The 18,635-nt window shown below is 47.0% G+C and overlaps 1 protein-coding gene across 5 annotated transcripts in view; it reads left to right on the top strand.

Annotated features, from left to right (window-relative positions):
* SYK (spleen associated tyrosine kinase) overlaps nt 1-18,635 on the top strand; it is a 108,046-nt gene that overhangs the window by 33,771 nt on the left and 55,640 nt on the right. For 4 of the 5 annotated variants that reach the window (XM_005210435.5, XM_059889078.1, XM_059889080.1 and 1 more), the window contains one exon: nt 16,433-16,861. In XM_005210435.5, coding sequence (XP_005210492.1) covers nt 16,460-16,861 — 402 coding nt within the window. In that variant the 5' untranslated portion in view covers nt 16,433-16,459. Of the gene's footprint in view, nt 1-8,946; nt 9,526-16,432; nt 16,862-18,635 lie in introns of those variants that run through there. The other variant, XM_059889079.1, reaches the window with a different exon arrangement.

The following is an 18,635-nucleotide window of genomic DNA, read 5'->3' as shown; positions in this document are numbered from 1 at the left end:
AGGGAGTTCGTGTCTGTGCTCGTGCGCTGTGTGTTCTCTGCCCTGTGCAGGCAGTCTTCTCCCACTGAACCCACACCCAGAAGAGCAGGACTCTGGTCTTTGCCATCCTACTTCTTGCCTATAGTTACTGTGTAGTCAGACCATCTCTCTCTTTCATAGAACCCTTTGCCAGCTATGTAAGCACTGGATATATTTATGTCACAGGTTTATGACATCTAAGGATACCGTCATATGTTTCTATAGTATTTTGCCATCATGAATCACCCATAATTATTCTTTCACTTACCAGAAAAAAAGGGATGGCAATTTTTCATGTATGCCTAGGAAAACTTTTAGTAGTTGTGATCCTTTCATTTGTGTGTCTATGTGTGTGTGCTCAGTCATGTCTGCATCTTTGCAACCCCATGGACTGTAGCCTTCCAGGCTCTTCTGTCCATGAGATTTTCCAAGCAAAAATACTGGAGTGGGTTGCCATTTCCTCCTCCAGGGGATCTTCCTGACCCAGGGATTGAACCCTTGTCTCTTGATTCTCCTGCTTTGGCAAGTGAATTCTTTACCACTGTGCCCCTTGATTTAAATGTGGTCTGGTTTCTGCAGCAGCTGCAGGTCCCTGTGAATATCGTGTGGATGAGGTGGGGGTACAGGAAAGTAAAATAGTGCTCAGAAGCTAAAAACCTTCTCCAGGTACCGCCAGAGGGGACAGGACAGGCCAAGTCACTGTGAGGTAACCATGGCTTTGCCAACAGGTCCAGACGTTCTCTGAGTGGGAAGGGGTCTTGGAGGGTCATCTGGATCAGGATCAGGGAGAACTCAGTAATTTTACTACCTGTTCAAATTTCCTGTGGGATATGCCCAAAGGAAGAGAAGGGCAGTGAGGGGTATCAGCCACCAACAATGTGAATTCTCTCATCTATGACTTTATCTGTTGTTTTTAAATTTCCCAAGAGCAGAGTGGGTGACCAGGTGGTTTTCAGGACACAATGGTTGAGTGAGGTCCATGGTGGGGGTTGGAGGTGGGGAGATGTCCTAGGAACCACTCTGGGTTGACCCAGGCTTCAGCCCACAGTCAACAACCCCAAGAGAGCATGAGAGGGCATCACTAGTGACCACTTGGATGTGTTCCTGTGCTCACTGATTCTTCACTAAGTCTAGCTCACTTTTAACAACTGAATCCTTGTGCATAAATCCAGCTTCATGACGAGCATGCCTCTGACCCAGTGCCCTGGCAGAGGAGTGTCTGGATAACCTTCCCTCCCTAAGGGAGTTGGAGCTGGATTTTCATGCCTTGAGGTCAGCAGGCACAGTGTGGGGGACTTTAAACTTCTTCCCTGGTTCCCTTCCCAGCTGTGGCAGCAGGCAGCCCAGTTTCACCCCATCTCCAGACTCCCTTCTTCCCTACATCCTGGAGGGAGACAGCTCAATTCCCTTTTCTCTCTACCAGCTCTACTTGGGGAATGAAATATTGGATTATGGTAGAGGTTCTCAAATAAGAAAGTGCTTGAAAATTGCCAGGAAGTTATTTAAAATCCAGACTTGCCTTCTGTACGCTGTGTCTCTGGGCCCAAGCTGGGTCGGGGACCCCATTTCCAGGGCTGAGCCTCAAATGCACAGTATAGTGAATTTCCACCAAGAAGTTACATCTGTAGTGACTCTGGCCAGTCACACTGGGAAGCGAGGAGAAGTGTAGACAGTAGAGAATCAGGGTCTTCACAGTCCTGGGGATGGAAGCAGGGCCCCTGGAGAAGATTCCACCACCCATGAGCCACTTCTGCTTTCTCATTGTCTGGAGGCAGGGAAGTCCCCTTCCTATTCCATGGGGTCCTCAACAAAATGAATTGCACATAGAAGATGCCCAACAAACATCCTAAATGAATAAATGATTCATATTTTGAAATTAAATTCACAATGGTGGGCTGGTTGCTTATTTGTAACCGAATATATTGAGAGTTAGAGAAGGCAATGGCACCCCATTCCAGTACTCTTGCCTGGAAAATCCTATGGATGGAGGAGCCTGGTAGGCTGCGGTCCATGGGGTCACGAAGAGTCGGACATGACTGAGCGACTTCACTTTCACTTTTTACTTTCCTGCACTGGAGAAGGAAATGGCAACCCACTCCAGTGTTCTTTCCTAGAGAATCCCAGGGACGGGGGAGCCTGGTGGGCTGCCGTCTATGGGGTCGCACAGAGTTGGACACGACTCAAGCGACTTAGCAGCAGCAGCAGCATATTGAGAGTTAATGTTTATGTTAAGTGTTAACGTTTCTATAGGCATTGATTGTATCTGTGATTTGTGTTAATCATGTTCAGGCAGTACTGGGTGGATATAATAAAGAAGTTCTGGAACATCTTTGTGGAGCCTGAAAATCCAGATGTTGGCTGAGATACATCAGTATTTCCTTGATGCATTTTCAGCACCTTCGGGGTTTTGAAGGCAAGGCAAAAGAACTTGGTTTTGAAAGTTTGGATAACATTTTCAAGTATTGGAACATCTCATCTCTTCTAAATATCAGTGTAACATCGTGTTCTCTCCAGCCTCAGACTTACTTTCTGTGTCTTAAATGTGTGTCTCTGTATCTAAGAATCTCTGTGCTTTACCACAAATGCAGAACAGGGACCACTCGGCAGAAGTTGTGAAGTATGCCTCTGCCTTGGGAGACCCGGTCTGAGGCAGTGTGACCAGCCCAGCAGGCCTCAGAGGGCCTGGGGACAGCCCTGCAGGGTGGTCTCCCAGAAGGCCAGCTGGTATCACTCAGGAAACTGGACGGATATGGGGCCAACTCAGGCTGGGGACTTGGGTTCTGTTTCTCCGTGTTGCAGCCACAGGTCTGTTCACCTGTTTTTTTGTTTTTTTGTTTTTATTGCAGCCAAATCCTATTGCAGAAGGTAGTGCCCAGAGCCCTTTGCAGACTGATGGAGTGCAGTCATCTGCTGGTGTTGTTTGGGATGGTCCCCCTGCGTCTCCCTTTGCCTGGTCATTTCTCATAACTCATCAGCCAGAGCCTGACTGGCCCAGGAAGAACTCTTCTTCCCCCCGGGCCAAGCTCTGTCCTCTTACTTATGAAAATTAATCAAACCTACAGATGCGGTTTTGCCTTTTACCCAAGTCCAAGTACTTAATTTTCTCAGCTTGAAGCTGCAGAGGGAATTCCCAGGCCAATTTTATCAGGGTTGCTTTGCATTGAGGTGCCTGTGTGGCGTTGAGCAAGATATCTTTTTCCATCTTCCTGATTTTGTTCCCCTCCGTGGTAGGGCTATGACAGAAATTGTCCCTAGATGGTGTCCCCTGGAGCACCATTAACTGTTGGCACTGTCACCTCCGTCCATATTATAAGGGGAAACTGACCCTATGATGAGAAATCAGCCTACCTTTAATGTGCTAAGGTTCTCCACAGGAAGTAGAAAGGGCTGAAAGCTTAGTCAGGGGCAGCACCTGCAGTAGCCATGGTTTGATGGGTCTTAAAAAAAGCCGTGAAGTGCAGGTCAGGGCTGATGATAACCAGGGCAGATGGGGTTTTTTAAAAAGAACTTGAAAAAGAATAGACACATGCATATGTATAACTGAATTACTTTGCTGCACACTTGAAACTAATATAATATTGTTCATCAACAATACTAAAATATACAATAAAAATTTAAAATATGAGGGGGAAAAAGAAAAAAAAATACAAATAAGCAAATGATCAATTTGTAACTGAAATTTTTAGCACTAAAATACTGGGGTTTTTTTATGGAATCTATGATTAAGATAGACATTATGATCAATAAAAATATTCCACACTCTAAAAGATAAAATTAAAATTTTTTAAATTACAAAGATGTAGGCTACCTCTTCTAGTTCTACATCAAGTTTAAAAGCACTGAAATGAACACAGATTTAGAAAACAAGAATAATACATTTAAGTACACAATCTTATGTTGCTACTGTTTATGCACTAAGTCATATCTCACTCTTGCGATCCCAAGGACTGCAACCCACCAGGCTCCTCTGTCCATGTGATTTCCTAGGCAAGAATATTGGAATGAGTTGCCATTTCCTATGCCAGAGGATCTTCCTGACCCAGGGATCAAACCTGAGTCTGCCGCATTACATGCAGATTCTTTACCACTGAGCTACCAGCAAATCCCTTATACCAAGGCATCATTGTGTTTCTACCCATGAAGTGGAGGCTCTTCGGGGCAAGTGGGAGAGAGTGGAGGAGAGTCACACATAGCCGATCCTCATTATTCATGGATTCCATTTTTACAAATTCACCTTCTTGCTAAAATAGATTTGCAACCCCTACATCAATACTCACTTTGATTTTGTGGTCATTGGTCTACATGCACAGGACAGGGAAAAATGTGAGTCACTCAAGTCGTTCCCAGCTGAGGTTGAATGAAGGGTCACTCTGTCCTCTTGTCTCAGCTCATCCTGCAAACAGGTATCCTTTCCATAGTCTCTTTAGTGCCATGTTTTTTGTATATTTTTGTGTGTTTTTGTTGTTGTTGTTTAAAAGGGCCCCAAGCATAGTGCTGAAGTGCTGTCTGGTATTTCTAAGGGCAAGAAGGCTATTAAGTGACTTATGGAGAAAACACACACTAGATAAGCTTCCCTCAGGCATAAATTATAGGGTTGTTGGCCATGAGTGAGCTGTTGATGTCAATCATATATACGAAATGAGTTTCTTTAAACAGGAACACACATAAAATGAAATTATATATTGATCTGTTGACAAAAATATCATGGATCAGAGGCTCAAAAGAACCCAACCCAATCTTTCTGTATGAGCAATAGTTCAGCATTTGAAAATTCATTGTTCACAACACCTATATAGAACATATATATGCACGCTAAGTTGCTTCAGTCGTGTCTGACTCTTTGCGACTCTGTAGACTGTAGCCTGCCAGTCTCCTCTGTCCATGGGATTCTGCAGGCAAAAATACTGGAGTAGGTTGCCATTCCCTTCTCCAGAGGATCTTCCCAACCCAGGGATCAAACTTGTGTCTCATACATTTCCTGCATTGGCAGGTGGGTTCTTTACCACTAGCACCACCATAGAACATAACTAGTCACAAATAATGACAGTCAACTATGGTTTGTTTCATGCATTGGATGAAAAGAGAATAGAGCCAAGGGTAGCAATATTGACATGATAGAGAGAGGAGGAAGAAGGGAAGGAAAGGATGCTATGAAAGTGAGTGAGTTACAATGTTGTCAGAGACAGTAACTTACTCTCAACTTTAGGGTCTGCCTCTGATCCCGGTTTCCAGGCTTGGATACCAAGGCCTTTGCAGGGCTTGGGGTCAGTGCCTCTGATGGTCTTCAGTGTGTAGAAGTGGGGATAGAGGAAGACAGACTGGGGTGGCAGTTCCTAGGGGCACTCACTAGGTACGTGTATCTCAGTTCCCTCCCTCCTGACCTTAGGGGTTCATCTCTTCCGTCCTCAATACCTGGAAGTTTTATTCTGACTCTGCCAGAACCTAGCCTCTAGGTACTTCCCTCACTCAGTCCAAGACCTGGGGCCTTGTTCGTCAACAAGTCATTCAAATATTTATGAAGCAGCTTTGTTCCTCTCATCTGACCCTATTCCACATGCTGTATTAGTGATCTGTTGTTCTACAACAGATTTCCCTCAGCTTAGCAGCTTAAAACAGCAATAATCATGTAGTAACCCTCACAGTGTCTGTGGGTCTGGTTTTGAGGTGGCCTGGCCTGGCTCACGGTCTCCTGTGAGGCTGCAGTCACAAGTGCTGCATTGTCTGAAAGCCCATCGGGGCCTGGAGGACCCTCTTCTGAGGTGGCTTTCCCTCCTGGCAAGTCCATGCTGGCTGTTGGCTGGAGGTCTCAGTTCCCCAAAGAGCTCCTTGAGCATCCTCATGACTCGGTATCTGGCTTTCCCCAGATTGGGACTTCCCTGGTGGCTCAGATGGTAAAGAATCTGTGTGGGTTCAATCCCTGGGTCAGGAAGATCCCCTGGAGAGGGGATTGGCGACCCACTCAAATATTTTTGCCTGGAGAATTCCATGGACAGAGGAGCTTGGCAGGTTCTAGTCCGTGGGGTTCCAAAGAGTCAGACATGACTGAGTGACTAACACTGTCACTTCTTTTTCCCCAGGGTGAGTGATCCAGAGACGGGAAAATTGTAAAGGCCTTTATAGACTAGCCTCAGGCATCACACATTATCACTGTGCAGTCAGCCGTCAGTCAGGGTAGGAGGGCTGGAAAGGATCTGTGGAGCCATCATGTAGACTGGCTGCCACGTATACATTCTAATTTTCCACCAAGCTTTGCAAGGTGGAAGCCCATTTTTAGGGGTGTCTCTGTTCTAGACAGGGCTTCCCTGGTGCCTCAGATGGTAAAGAATCTGCCTGCAATGTGGAAGACTCAGGTTTGATCCCTGGGTTGGAAGGATCCCTGGAAAGATCCCTCTAGTGGCAAGCAAAACCCACTCTAGTATTCTTGTATGGAGAATTCCATGGACCAAGGATCCTGGTGGGCTACAGTCCATGGGGTCACAAAGAGTCAGACACAACTGAGTGACTAACACTTTCTGTTCTAGGCAACAGGAAACAATACAGAAACACACTGACACTTATGAAATATCTATTCTAATGGCTTTCAAGATGCAGACAAGGAAAAAATAGGTTTTAAAAGCTGAGGTGGATGAGCGTGCAGATCCCAGCCCTCCTTTCTCATGCTGAATTCACTCCGAGTGTTCTCTGCTAGGGAAAAAATTTCCTTCCACCTGAGTTGTAGGTTCTAAACAGCTTTTGTAGCTGCTATCCTGGGTGTGAGCGGCTGTACCTAACCTTGCACGCAGGCTGCTCCTAGAAGGGTGACTTTTTCTTTTAACTTTGCTAATCTTATCTGAGACATTGTGTTCATGATGACAAGCATGGGCTATTCCTCTTAATCTATGAAACTGCTGTATGATAAGCTAGAACTACACAAGTGATATTTTCCAAGCTAATTGCATTGTAAAGGGCAAAGGTTGTGCAGGCAGCCTTGGCGCTGGAACTGGGGAAAATGGACTTTGAGAGGTTAGTTGGAAGGGAAGACTGTAACATGTCAGAAGTGCAGAGCACAGTGCTGCTGAAATGGAACGAGACAGTCAGGAGGATGCTCGTTGGATTCCAGGGGTTCATCATCTATCCCAGGAATCCGTTTCTGTAGGCTCAAGGCGGGGCTGCTGATGGGGCTCCTTAGGTGAGGCAGCCAGAATCAAAGCCCAGTGATGAAATAGTCTCTATTCTAGAGATAACTCCTCCGAGGGCGTTGAATGCAGGATGAAGCCTTAGCTGATTAGGCAGGATTTAAAGTAAGGAATCATTGTCTGTGGTTCAATTCGAGCTTTGCTCATCCTTGTGTGAGAATGTCTGTTGCGGGTGGTGTGCGCACATGCACATACACAAAGATACACACTCACATCACACAGTCCTTTCAAGTGCGGGCTGCCCATACCTCCCCCTTCACCATCCTGCCACGAACCATTCCTTTTGTTTTTTATTCAGAGCCTCCGTTCATGGAGTCCCAGTTGCCATGGGCAGCCCCCGCACCATCCTTTGTGACTGTAGTGAGTTACGGTGACTTTGGTGCTACTGCCACCACTTTCATAGGTACAGAACTGTGGCTCTAACGGGCCTGGGAATCAGGAACTGGGATGGGATGCCAGCCTGTATGGCGCTCAGGCTCTGCTCTGCACCCCTGACTCTGCTACCTTCAGAGTCAAGGCACACTTACCTCCACAGGGCTCTGTTCCTTTCCACCCCTCCCTGTCCTGTGCTCAGAGTGATCATGGTAATAAACGAGAGAGTGGGATATTCATTTATCTAATTTATTGGTGAAGATGCTCTAGCAATGGAAAGAACACGCAGATTTGTGGGCAGACCTAATGATTAACACAATGACTTCCAGTCAGGGGACATTTGGGGACTGTGTCCAGGGAACTTTTGGCAGTGTCTGGAGATGGTTTTCATGATTAGGGGATGGGAGAAAGCTGTTGGCATTACTGGCAAAGGCCAGGATTCCTGCTACCCGGCCTATAGTTGATAAGAAGCCCCAGAGCAGAGAATGATCTGGCCCAGATGTCAAGTGTATGAGGTTGAGAAGCATGGTGCTGATGCATTGAGAGGTGACAGATGGAAATGGGTGATACCAATCAAAAGAGTATGAGTTGGGCACATGCAGCCTTCTTAGTATGTAAATAGAGAGTGAAGGACGTGCTTTGATCACATGCGATAGGGCAGCTTTTCACTTGCCAGTAGCCCAGTATGGCTACCAGGAGCTGAGGCCAGCCAGGGCCACGTCTATGGGCCGCTGACAGCAGCTCCAGAGGGACCTGTGCATTTGTGTGTTTAGATCTCGGCCGTGGTGTCACAAAGCCAGCTACACCCTTAAGAGGGTCTTGGGCAAAATGGAATTGTGTGGATCTTGAAAGAGGTTGGACGCGTGTTCTCCAAGGTTCTCTCACTCTGGCACCATGCTCTCCACCTGGGCAGAGCAGCAGCTGCACAGTGAGAGTTTATATACTAAAGTAATATGTATTCACTGTGGAAACTCTAAAAAGGAGTGAACAACGCATTTCCCTTTATTAGGTATTTTGTGAGCACCTGGGAAGCCCCTAAGTGTTCAGGATGCGGGTCAACTGTTGGGGTTGCAGGTCAGTTTGTGGACCTCGGAGCTTACATTATACATGGGCCTGCTTGTGGTTAATGGATTCAGGAAATAAACCTTTTCAGGAGATGAAGATAAAGGGGGTCATGAAGCCACCTTAGACTCGGCCATCAGCATCACCCCTCTGAGGAGGTGACATGAGCTGAGACCACAGGCTTGAGAAGGAGGAAACCAGCCAGTGGTGGGAGGGGGTGGGCGGGTGCAGGGGGAAAGCGCCATGGCCAGGACAGGAAGAAGGGTGGCGTGGCTGGATGTGGTGAGCACGGGTGAGATGGGCAAATGGGCAAGAGAAGGAAGGGGCTTGGGCCAAATCAAGTAGACTTTGAAGGTCAGGGAAGGAGGATGTGTCTGAGAGAGGGTGATGCTTCTGCCTGCTGGCGGGGGGCGTCACGGTGGACCAGAAGAAGGGTCGGACGGAAGGGGGAACTGACGAGGTAAGACTTGCATTCGCATGAGCGAGAGCTGATGAACATTCCACCCAGGGAATGTCAAGGGAAACAAAGAGAAGCCATGACTTTGGGATACCTTTTAGAGGAAAACTGATGAGAGCTTCCTGGAGATCAACTGGTCCAACTTCCTTCAAGAGTCCTTGATGGAGACCCCAGTCCTTGATGGAGCCCCTTTGGTCTTTGAATGAAGCTCACTGTTTCCCAAGGGGACACATTACTGGGTGGGCTGGACCCATCTGAAAGAAAAGATGTTCTTTTTCTTAATTAATTTTTAGTGAAGTATAGTTGATTTATAATGTTGTGTTAGTTTCTACCATATAGCAGAATGAATCAACTATGTGTATACATGTATCTCTTCTTTTTTGGATTTCCTCCCTGTTTAGGTGACCACAGAACCCTGAGTAGAGTTCCCTGAGCTATACAGTAGGTTTTCATTACATATCTGTTTTATATATTGTGGCATATATATGTTAATCTCAATCTCCCAGTTCATCTTGCCTTCTCTTTTCTCCTTTGTATCCATATGTTTGTTATCTGTATCTGTGTCTCTATTTCTGCTTTGCAAATAAGATCATCTAGTTAGCAGATTGGGCTTCCCAGGTGGCTCAGTGGTAAAGAATCTGCCAAAGCAGGAGACGCAGGTTCCATCCCTAGGTTGGGAAGATCCCTGGATGAGGGCACAGCAATCCACTCCAGTATTCTTACGTAGACAATCCCGTGGACAGAGAAGCCTGCCAGGGTACAGTCTATGGAGTTTCAGAAGAGCTAGACATGATTTAGCAACTAAACAGAAGCAAGAAGTGAGTGGATTAAACATGCATGATGAGTGAAAGGGAGGGATCCTGAGTCTTTAGGGTCTTGTCCTGAGCAACTGGTTAGAGTTAATGTCATTTTCTTAATTAAGAGAGGCTCAGGGAGACCATACATGAGCAATTGAAAGCCCATTTTGGGCATCTGAAGGTTGAGTTGCCTTTTAGATTTTCAGTGGAAGCATCAGATAAGCAGTGTTTAGTTCAGAAGCTCAGCCAGGAGAGGTGGATGTGGGATCCATGGGCACATGGGGGCCATATGCAGGGAGAAGACGCAGATGAAGACCCCACACGGGGCTGCAGAGTAAGCAAAGGAAGGAGCCATGGTTGGGGGAGGAGTTGGCCAAGCAGAGGGACTGACCCACTAAAGTGTGGGTTCTGGGCAGCACCCACTGCTAACAGGAGATCAGGAAGGACAAGGCCCTCGGAATGACCTTGAGTTTGGCCATGTAAAGATTGATGACACTGGTGAGAGTAGATTCATGGAGCATGGAGTAAAGGCCAGGCAGAGGATGGTAGGCAGAAGAGGAGGGGGCAGAGTGGACGCTTTGACAGAAAATACAGAAGAGGCCAGTAAACCCAGCCACAGCCCTTCCTCCATCCCCACCGTCCCCTCAGACCTTCTCTCTCCTTTCCCACTCTCCAGCTGTATATTATTATGTACTTTCATACATACAACCTTTTAAAAGCAAAACTGGATTACTCTGGACACATTATTTTGAAAGCTGCTTTCACTTAATCATACGGTTACCAAGCCCGAGATCGCCACACCGCAGGCCAATAAGTTGAGCACGAGGTGTAGGGACAAGGAATAGCAGCTTTATTCAGACCGAGAAGATGGTGGAGTACTGTCCCCATCTTGCTGGGGTTTGGATGCTAGTTTCTCTTCTAGAGCAAAGCGGGGCGGTGAGAAGATAAAAAGAAGTTGGCGCTAAGTTGTTGCAAATATTTCTTGGTTCCGGTCAGACTGCAGGGGGTGTGCTAATTTCTTCTTTCCTGTAGTCATTCACAGGTTGACCAGGTCAGGATATTTCCTGTGAGCTAACCAAAGATATTTTAGCTTAATGTTCAGGCATGGGAGGTAGGGTTCCCAGAGGTGGGTTATTATGTGTACATTAAGCTATTGGGCTTCCCTTGTAGCTCAGCTGGTAAAGAATCTGCCTGCAATGAGGAAGACCTGGGTTCAATCCCTGGGTTGGGAAATCCCCTGGAGAAGGGAATGGTTACCCAGCCAAGTATTCTAGCCTGGAGAATTCCATGGACTGTATAGTCCATGGGGTCAAAAAGAGTCAGACACAACTTTTACTTAAGCTATAGGCAGCATCCTTTTAGAGACTGCTCAAAGCCAAAGCAACAGAATACAAAGGTTAAAGAGAAATAGATCCAATATGGAGTCAGACTTGTTCTTCCCATTATAATACCTGGGGCTTCCCTGGTGGCTCAGCAGTAAAGAATCCACCTGTCAATGCAGGAGACACAGGTTTGATCCCTGGGTTGGGAAGATCCCTTGGGAAAGGAAATGGCAACTCACTCCAGTATTTTTGCTTGGGAAATCCCATAGACAGAGGAGCCTGGTGTGCTACAATCCATGGGGTCACAAATAGTCGAACATGACTTAGCAACTAAACAGCAACAACATCACAATGCCTGCTGCTGCTGCTAAGTCACGTCAGTCGTGTTCGACTCTGTGCGACCTCATAGACAGCAGCTTACCAGGCTCTGCTGTCCCTGGGATTCTCCAGGCAAGAACACTAGAGTGGGTTGCCATTTCCTTCTCCAATGCATGAAAGTGAAAAGTGAAAGTGAAGTCGCTCAGTCATGTCCGACTCAGCGACCCCATGGACTGAAGCCTACCAGGCTCCTCCATCCATGGGATTTTCCAGGCAAGAGTACTGGAGTGGGGTGCCATTGCCTTCTCCACTTAAGTCTCCACTTAAGTCACAATGCCTATTAGTCAACAAATAGTTTGACCACCTGCCGTATACCAGGAGCTGTTCCAGGCATCAGGACAGGGCAGTGAACAAAATCTTTCTCTTCTCACCTCCCAGAGCTGGCACTCTGGTGGGAGGACCAAGACAAGAATCTGTCTTCAATAGCAGATTACCACATAATAAAAGGTTGTCACCCATGGAGATGTGCTCTGGAGAGCAACTTAAGCTGGGAAGAGGAATGGGCTACCCCAGGAATCACAAAACATTATTTCATGTTATAAAACATTTTCTTGGTGTGAAATCCACCTTGAATGTGTCTCATAAAAAAGCCCCAAGAGCCAGTGATGCTGCAGTGTTTTGAGGTTTTGCTTTAAGTTGAAGTGTAGCTGATTTACAATGTCGTATTAACCTCAGGTATACAGCAAAGTGATTCAGCTATACTTATATACACACTCTTTTTCATCTTCTTTTTTTATTATAGTTTACTACAGGACATTGAATATGGTTCCCTATTCTATACAATAGGGCCTTGTTGTTTATCCATTCTACATAGAATAGTTTGCATCCACTAGTCCCAAACTCCCAATCCAACTCTCCCCAGTGCTGCAATGTTTCGAGGCTCTCATCTGGTAATAGCATGAAGCCTCACCTTACTCAAGAGCTACCTATGCAGGTATGCACCAGCTGAGGTGATGGGGGTGTTTGGGAGGAGTTGAAGGGCCTGGTGGAGAAGGAAATGACAACCCACTCCAGTGTTCTTGCCTGGAGAATCCCAGGGACAGTGGAGCCTGATGGGCTGCCATCTATGGGGTCGCACAGAGTTGGACACGACTGAAGCGACTTAGCAGCAGCAGCAGCAGCAGCAGCAGAAGGGCCTGGTCCATGGAGACCAATGGCCTTTTTCGTTTCCCAATTTTTGAACTTTAGAATAAAGTGGTTTCACACATGGCAAAAAATAACTGGGAAAGTTGAAATAGACAAAAAACAGGTAGCAAGTTCTAGGCACTGTCGAGGAGAATATTACCCTTGTTGTTATTTAGTTACTCAGTCGTATTTGACTCTTTGTGGCCCCATGGGCTGTAGCCCACCAGGCTCCTCTGTCCATGGAATTTCCCAGGCGAGAAGACTGAAATTGGTTGCCATTTTCTCCTTCAAGTGGATCTTCCTCACCCTGGGGTAGAACCCGCATCTCTTGCACCTTCTGCATGGATTCTTTACCACTGCACCACCTGGGAAGCCCCAGGGATATTATCCTATTACCCTGGAAGGCATATTATTCTAGTGGGTGTTAAACAGAGTTTGAGCTACAGATTTCCCCTGGGGTCCAGGGAAATAGATTCAAGCAGTGCCTGTGAGACAGTGCAGGCGGAGAGGGGAGCATCGAAGCAGGGAAGGAGCTGTCTGTACCGCTTTAGCAAAGTGAACGAGAGCTACTGTCTGAGGAGCAGGGCTGAGAACAGCAGGGTGGGGATGCAGCTTCTGGGCACAGTGGCTACAGCTGAGGTGACCATCGCCCGTCACCACAGCCTGTGCTATGGAGAAGGTGTCAGGTGGGTGCTGGTGGGACCTGTCTGAAGAAGGCATAAGAAGAGCATCACAGATGTTGTTCACCCTCCAAATTAAATAGCCCAAGAATCTTCCTTAAGCTGTCCTTGCAATAAACCATCTCTACTGTCAAAACCACCACCGAGAGCAACGGCCCAGTGCATCTTCGTCAGGCCCTCGCCCAGTGTCACCTCTAGCACAGGAAATCACACCATCAGAAAAAGGCTACTCGGCCAGACACTGCTCACACTGAGGGCAGCCAGGCTTTGCTCTCCCAGGGAAGCCAGAGAAGTGCCACCTGCTGAGGCTGAACCTGCCATGCTCCATCGGAGCCATTCAGGAGCCTCCCACTTAGGGCCTGGAGGATGGGCCTGGCAGGCTGCCTTTCTGCCTGTCTCCTGTCTTGTCACATTCATTCACTTCAATGTGGGATTCGCAGCAGAAGGCCAGCACTGATGTAAATGTTAGTTGCAAACTGATGAATTTTAAAAATGATAGTGGTTAAAGGTTTATATAAATTAAAAATACTTATTAACACTTACAATATTGTTTTTGAAGACTTAACGGTTTTCGTTGAGCCTAATGCTGGGTGGCAGCTCTGTAAAAAGTCCCCAGAAGTAGGAACAGCTGAGAGTAAGGGTGCATCTGAGGCAGGTGTGCAAGATGGTGTGTGACCCAAGCAGAGGGAGTGTGTGAGCCAGGAAACAGGAGGGGGCAGCCATGGGCTGTGGACTGAGCCTGCTAGGAATGAAGCTGACAGGAAGAGACGGGTAGGGTGAGCTGTAGGGAACTGTGTGGATATGGGGCAGATGAAGCAGGAATAAGAGGGGAGAGCCTCGAGGGGAAGGGGAGGGCAGCGATGCTTACAGCTGTGCAGTTGGGGAGATGTGTTAAAGAGCCAGTGGGAAGAGATACAGGGGGCTTCCCAGGTGGCGCTAGTGGTAAATAACATGCTTGCCAATGCTGGAAACATGAGATGTAGGTTCAATCCCTGGGTCAAGAAGATCCCCTGGAGGAGGGCATGGCAACCCACTCCAGTATTCTTGCCTGGAGAATCCCATGGACAGAGGAGCCTGGAGGGCTACAATCCAGAGGGTGTCAAAGAATTGGACACGACGGAAGCAATTTTACATACATGTATAAGGGATACAGAGAAACAGAACACTTGCCAAAGCCACTTGAAAAACAAGCCCAAGAGAAAAACAAGTATTCTCAAAGGCTGTGGGTTCCTGGCTGGGGTAACGCCTGGGCTTTGGAAGGTAGGCAAGAGGTACCTGGAAATCGCAGCCTCAGATGCAGTCAGAGCCAGCTTCGACATCACCCAGATTGCTGGCACTGCAGCGAGGCTGGTCCCTGCTCTTAACGGAGTTCAGGTGATGTGCAGGCGTATGGAAGCTGGAAAACTGATGGGCTGCAGGGGACAGGAGCTGGAAAGGCAGGTGGGCCCACAGCACATGGCAGGTGAGGACCTGAAAGCCCCATTGCAAGAACAGAGCAGAGCATGAGAAAGGAGTGCGAGGGCCATCACCGTGGAGAGGGGGCTGAAGTTGTAACACAGACGGCACAGACATCTGTGAAGGAGACTTAGCCTGAGAAGGAGAAAGAAGCAGAAGAGAAATATTGTTCTGGAAAGACATGTCTACTCACTGTCTTTCCAGAGAGTGCTTTTGGTTAATAGCAGATGTCTTTGCCTTAAGAGAAAATATGAGCTGTACTTTTAAGAGAAAACAAAACCTTGCTGAGCAATGAATGTTTAGAAACTTCCACAAAGAAAAAATAATGATAGTCAAATATTAAGAGAAGTAAGCAAGAAAATTATTTGTACAACCAAATTATAATAAAACCTATCTCTTTTTCGGGGAGAGGGGGAGGTGCTCACTGAGAAATATTGATTTGGCAATATTACCTGGAGAAAATTTTTACCTCTACCAGGCAGGTATTATGTTTTATTGTCCTTTTAAGGTAATTCCTATTGAGAAGAAACTGTTTCATGTAATCATGTGTGCGTACAGGTGTTTGTGTATCTGCGTCTCTGAGTGTGTCGTGTGTGTGCATGTGTAACATGAAGGGGTATGTGCTTTGCTCTCTCAGTGTACAGATGTAGTCATCTAGATACTTTTCCATTGACGACAAGCCGCTTTTGGATTACCCTTTTGTATACTTTTTAGACTGGTAATTTAGATTCTTCTCATCTACAACCACAACTGATCAAACAATCTTCCTGTCAAATCATCTTCACATTTCTCTTCTGAAGTGTGTGTCTGTTTAGTGCAAGAGGTAGCTTTTTTGTGACAGATGTCTTTATCAAATGTGGAACCTACACGATGTGTTCAATATCAGCCATGTGTTTGGTACAAGGTGGGTGCCAGGAAGTGGTATGGAGGAGAGCAGGGAGGGGTCTGCATGTTAGTGAGGCCTGGGGTTTCAGGAGGATGACACTTTTCATGCCTCAGGGCAACTGCTTGCCTGTCCTACCTCCCACCCAAAGGTTTGATGTGATATATAAACATGGCCAGTGCTCAGCTCTCTGGGGTCCAACTACAGTATATGACACAGTAGTCCCTCAGTGTTTACGTAAAAGGAGTCCAGTAACATCTTCACTGCACGTAACTGACCAACATGAGTGGTCTTGACAGCCATCTCCATCTCCAGAGAGCAATGGACTCCTCTGGGTTCTGTCCCTATGTCCCGGTGACCGGAGTGAGAGCTCCTGAGTCTTATTTTGCAGGATAACTTCTCCTTTTAGTTTGTCTCTTATAATTCTTTGTTTACAACAACAACAACAAAAAAGAGAGACAGAGAGCTTGATGTGGCCACATTGGTCCAATGCTGTTTTTTGGTTCAATATTGAGAGGATGTGTTTGAAAATCTAATGGTTATGTGGGCAGAAAGGAAGAGGGCAGATTAGCTCGGGCTCTAGACCCAAGTCCCAGAAGGAAGAGCATCCCGCTGACTGGAGGACTTTCCTCCAGGGCTGGAGGGTGGGTCCTCTAACAATGTCTTGCCATTCGGGTCTTGACCACTGCCTGATCTCTGTTTTGCCAGGTGGACACCTGAAGGAAAGGCGCAGGCATGGGTGACGGCGCCAACAACCTGCCCTTCTTCTTCGGCAACATCACTCGGGAGGAGGCGGAAGACTACCTGGTCCAGGGGGGCATGAGCGATGGGCTCTACCTGCTGCGCCAGAGCCGCAACTACCTGGGTGGCTTTGCCCTGTCAGTGGCACACGACAGAAAGGCACATCACTACACCATCGAGAGGGAGCTGAATGGCACCTATGCCATCACGGGTGGCCGGGCCCATGGCAGTCCAGCCGAGCTCTGCCACTACCACACCCAGGAGCTGGATGGCCTCGTCTGCCTCCTCAAGAAGCCCTTCAACCGGCCGCCGGGGGTGCAGCCCAAGACTGGACCCTTTGAGGACTTGAAGGAGAACCTCATCCGAGAATACGTGAAACAGACATGGAACCTACAGGTGGGTGGCGGGCAGTCCTCTGGCAGGTGTGATGAAGGGTCTTATTGCTCACAGGGGCCCTGGAATTCCACACGGGCACCCAGTTGCATAAGAGCTATGCAGTGGTGCTTCAGATAAGCAACCTTCTCCTTAGTCATCAACATGGGCCCCCAAATGTCTCACTCCAAGAAGGCAGCCTTTCCTCTTTTGTGGTCACGCTTGAGAGGGTGGGCCCCTTTGTGCCAGCAATGTGGGTTTCTCCACCACAGGAAACCACTGTCACCCAATTCATGCTGGGCCCTTTCAAAGCAGGATCACTGGGCAAATACTTGTTTTTATTTACCTAAGAGGGTCATACTGAACACACTGATTGGCACTTGATTGTACCCCTTCCTAACATCTCTTCCAGAATTTTCCATGTCAACAAGCACACAGCTAAATCAGCCCCTTACTGGCCATCTGATAGTCCCTCCTGTGGACTATAATTCATTTTACTAGCACATATTGGTAGACACCTTCATTGTTTATAAACAGTGCCCCCCCTAACATTCTCCTAACCTTTTATCAATATCAGCAGGGTAACCCCAAACTGGTTGGATTGAACACAGTGAGGGATTTGGATGTGATGACAGATTGTCATCCAAAAAGGTCCCGGAGGTTGTGACAACTTACATTCCCGCCACACACTCTCCATAGCACTTGGTATCAGGAGGCTCCAGGCTGGTTGACAGTCTTCTGATCGGACTCACGTGTTGAACCATTTCCTTGCACTTTTTGAATGTATGCTTTTTATATATACAGGTGGATAACAATAAAGGCTTTTTGAAGATTCTATCCACTCACTCCTTTACTCCTATAATATGCTCTGCACTGAACTCAGTCTTGCAGACCAATACGATGGATTCTATAGTTTTCACTAGTATTTATTGGATATGATTTATACCAGGGGTCCTCCAGGATCCAGTGCTTGATGATCTGAGGTGGAGCTGTTGTGGTAATACCAGAAATAAAGCTCACCATAACTGTAATGTGACTGAATCATCCAGAAACCATCCCCCATGAGGTCAGTGGGCAAATTATGTTCCACGAAACTGGTCCCTGGCACCAAGACTTAGACCATCCTTTTACTCTTTTAATCAGTGAGGTATAATTTACACACTATGAAAATTCATCCCTTTTGAGTGTACAGTTCTATGATTTTTTTTTTAACAAACAGGTGACATCACGTAGCCCCATCCCCAGCCCCAATCAAGATACACAACAGGTCCATCACCCATCAAGCACCCTCAGGACCACCCCCCACTCCAGCCCCTGGCAACCCCTTACCTGATTTCTGTCCCTATAGTTTTGCCTTGTCCAGAATGTCATGCAAATGGACTCACACAGCATGTAGCCTTTTCAGACTGGTTGCTCACACCCAGTATAACACATTTGTGAGCCAGTTATGTGTCAGTGGTCCCTTCTTTATTGTGGCTGAGTAGTATTCCACACTCTGTTGCTTTTGCCCTTTGCTAACTTTGAACCGGTTACCTCCTTTGTATGTAGCTATTACTGCTTTTGTTTTTCCTCCCATCATGAAGCATGACAAAATGTTCAGATTCACCTTCTCTTCTACCTCCCCTCATCTTTTCCCTCGCCTCAGGGGTTGGTTATGTTTTTATTTTCACTTCTTCTGGTTCTTTTTATAACTTTGAATCATCGACTTGTGTTCTTCATTTACTACTATAATAGGTATCTATTTCTCTGCTACTAAGTATGATTAGGAAGTTAATTCACCCAGCTGTCAGCCTCCTTC

Source organism: Bos taurus, chromosome 8, assembly GCF_002263795.3.
Source record: "Bos taurus isolate L1 Dominette 01449 registration number 42190680 breed Hereford chromosome 8, ARS-UCD2.0, whole genome shotgun sequence".
In the NCBI taxonomy this organism is placed as follows: Eukaryota; Metazoa; Chordata; class Mammalia; order Artiodactyla; family Bovidae; genus Bos; species Bos taurus.
The sequence above is the reverse complement of the archived record's forward strand: the minus strand, read 5'-3'. Positions and strand labels throughout refer to the sequence as shown.